General features: G+C 49.9%; 1 protein-coding gene across 1 annotated transcript; it reads left to right on the forward strand.

Moving 5' to 3' along the window:
* Window positions 1-1316: 1316 nt before the first annotated feature.
* DICSQDRAFT_43259 (uncharacterized protein) lies at window positions 1317-1842 on the forward strand (the record flags this gene model as incomplete). Its single annotated transcript, XM_007371809.1, has 3 exons — window positions 1317-1462; window positions 1518-1631; window positions 1692-1842. Coding segments are annotated over 3 exons (411 nt in total), but the record flags the coding sequence as incomplete, so codon positions are not given.
* Between the last annotated feature and the right edge of the window lie 391 nt (window positions 1843-2233).

The raw sequence follows: 2233 nt of genomic DNA on the forward strand, positions 1-2233 counted from the left end.
AGAACTTGGACATCCACCACTGATACCACTATTCTTGAGCATTATCTGGATATTGTACCTCTGTATCACTACTGAAACAAGCACATTGTAACAACTTAAAGTCTTCTATCACATGTTATTGCCCTTCTTCTAATAGACTATAAAGCTGCTTCTACAGCCTTAAAACAGACTGGTTTACAACTAGTGTATGGTTGTCTATGATAGATATTATTACATAAGAAGTATACAAGATGTGTGACTGATAAAACACCAATTGCTCAAATTGAGGCCTGAGTATACTGAAGTCAACATGTAAAGTCCAAGTTGTGGCCCAAGTACCCCAAGTACCTCAAGTATATAGACTTGGGTCAAGTCCGTGTACTTGGGACCAAGTACACAGACTTGGGGCCAAGTACACGGACTTGGGGCCAAGTACACGGACTTGAGGCCAAGTACACGGACTTGAGGCCAAGTACATGAACTTGGGCCCAAGTATGGGTCCAAGTCCGTGACGTTTTCCTGATGAAGTACCTGGACGCCATGGCCCTGGAAGTCTTTCGTGTGTGGGGTGACTACGTCGGGCAGATCAAGTTCAGGCATACGGAGATTCCTCTTACGTCTCTTACCCTACAACGCTCCGGGAGGGTCTCTCGCAGCCATGTGATAGACCGGCGGGATGATCATTGGAAGTGCATTTGAGTGGCTGGGAAACACAGCAACCAGGTCCTCAGCTAAAGTAGCAGTCGGTAGCTAGTTCATTACCATACTTACGTAAGGTGCCCCTTTCTGTATCATTCGCCATTGGCCAATTTATACCATGACTTCTCAAAATGCCGCTACTCGTCGCACACAGTTCAATTTTTCGTCTCCCCAACGTCCGTCTCTCGAGGCCCCAAAGTAAGTGCAGGTGTCGGTCTGAAATCAATTGCAACTCAGGCTGGACTTGTAAGCGCTTGTTTCAGCTGTGGCCTGTGGCACTACGACGGCAACTGCCGGGGTCGGTGGTACAGACGCACAATATCCTCGACCTCTCGGGTGCGACTCCACAACTCGACCTTGAACCTGTTTTATCCTATCCGCACCCAGAAACAGCATCTCTCTTGGCCTTACCATGCGACTGGCTACGGCTAAGTTTATATCAACCTTGTTCTATGCTAAAATTATGCGCGCGTCACGGTCGCGCACGGTGAATAAAAGCGAACGTCGCGAAGCTCGTCTCGGTCAGGGGACTTTGATAGCTGAGATTAGTACACGGGGCGGAACACCGCAGATGCGCTTGAGGGCTACTTAGGCTCCCGCAACAGCAAGTCACACAGCGTCATCTGCTCGCACCCAGTATGCCTGGACTCACCACGTACCCACCCTTTCCCGAGGACATCCCTACCTGCCCACTGATAGTTGTTGACTACCAACTGGTCAGAGCCGGCAACGAAGAGGAGATCAACAAACTGTGGAAGGCTGCGACGGAGCTCGGGTTCTGGTAGTGAGTACCATGTCTTTCTCCGTCGCCGTTGCGTGCGAACTGAAACCTGCTTGAGCCTAAGAAATCATGGCGTAGAGGAGATAGATGACATGTTTGAGATGGGTCATGAAACTATGGCTCTCCCGCTCGATGAGAAGCTTAAGTTCGACGAAAAAGGGGCTTCGTTTGGGTGAGTGCCCGCTCCCAAACCGCCCTCTTCTCCATACCCATGCGCCCGGCCATGCACCAGCTACAAAGTTCCGGGAGTCATGATCCTGGACGATAATGGCACACGTGACGTCACTGAATACATCAACGTCTCCAAGGACGATGCGCTCGCTTGGCCTGCAGTCGTGCACCGCACCTATCCCTCGACCGTGAACGAGCATCAGGAAAACGTCACGGACTTGTACAGGTACTTGGGGTACTTGGCCAAGTACCTCAAGTATCCCAAGTACCTCAAGTACCCCAAGTCCAATGGACTTGGCCAAGTCGGGTGGGTCGACTTGGCCAAGTACCAGGTACTTGGCCAAGTCCTCCAAGTCCCTGTTCAAGTTCATGCCCAAGTTCACTGTGAGACGTATTGAATAAAGATGATACGCATGGAAGTAAATCAAAGGACAGCTGCTCTTGATTAAGGTCAAGTGTACAATATTTGTTAGTGGGTGCAGCGGCGGCAAAAAAAATGCCAACACAGGGAATTGAACCAGCAACCTGCAATTTCAGTGTCCAACACAGCATGTTCAACCACTACACTACAGAAGCTCACACTATAGCACAGAATAGCAACCA

The sequence above is a fragment of the Dichomitus squalens genome (genome assembly GCF_000275845.1).
Source record: "Dichomitus squalens LYAD-421 SS1 unplaced genomic scaffold DICSQscaffold_312, whole genome shotgun sequence".
Classification (NCBI taxonomy): Eukaryota; Fungi; Basidiomycota; class Agaricomycetes; order Polyporales; family Polyporaceae; genus Dichomitus; species Dichomitus squalens.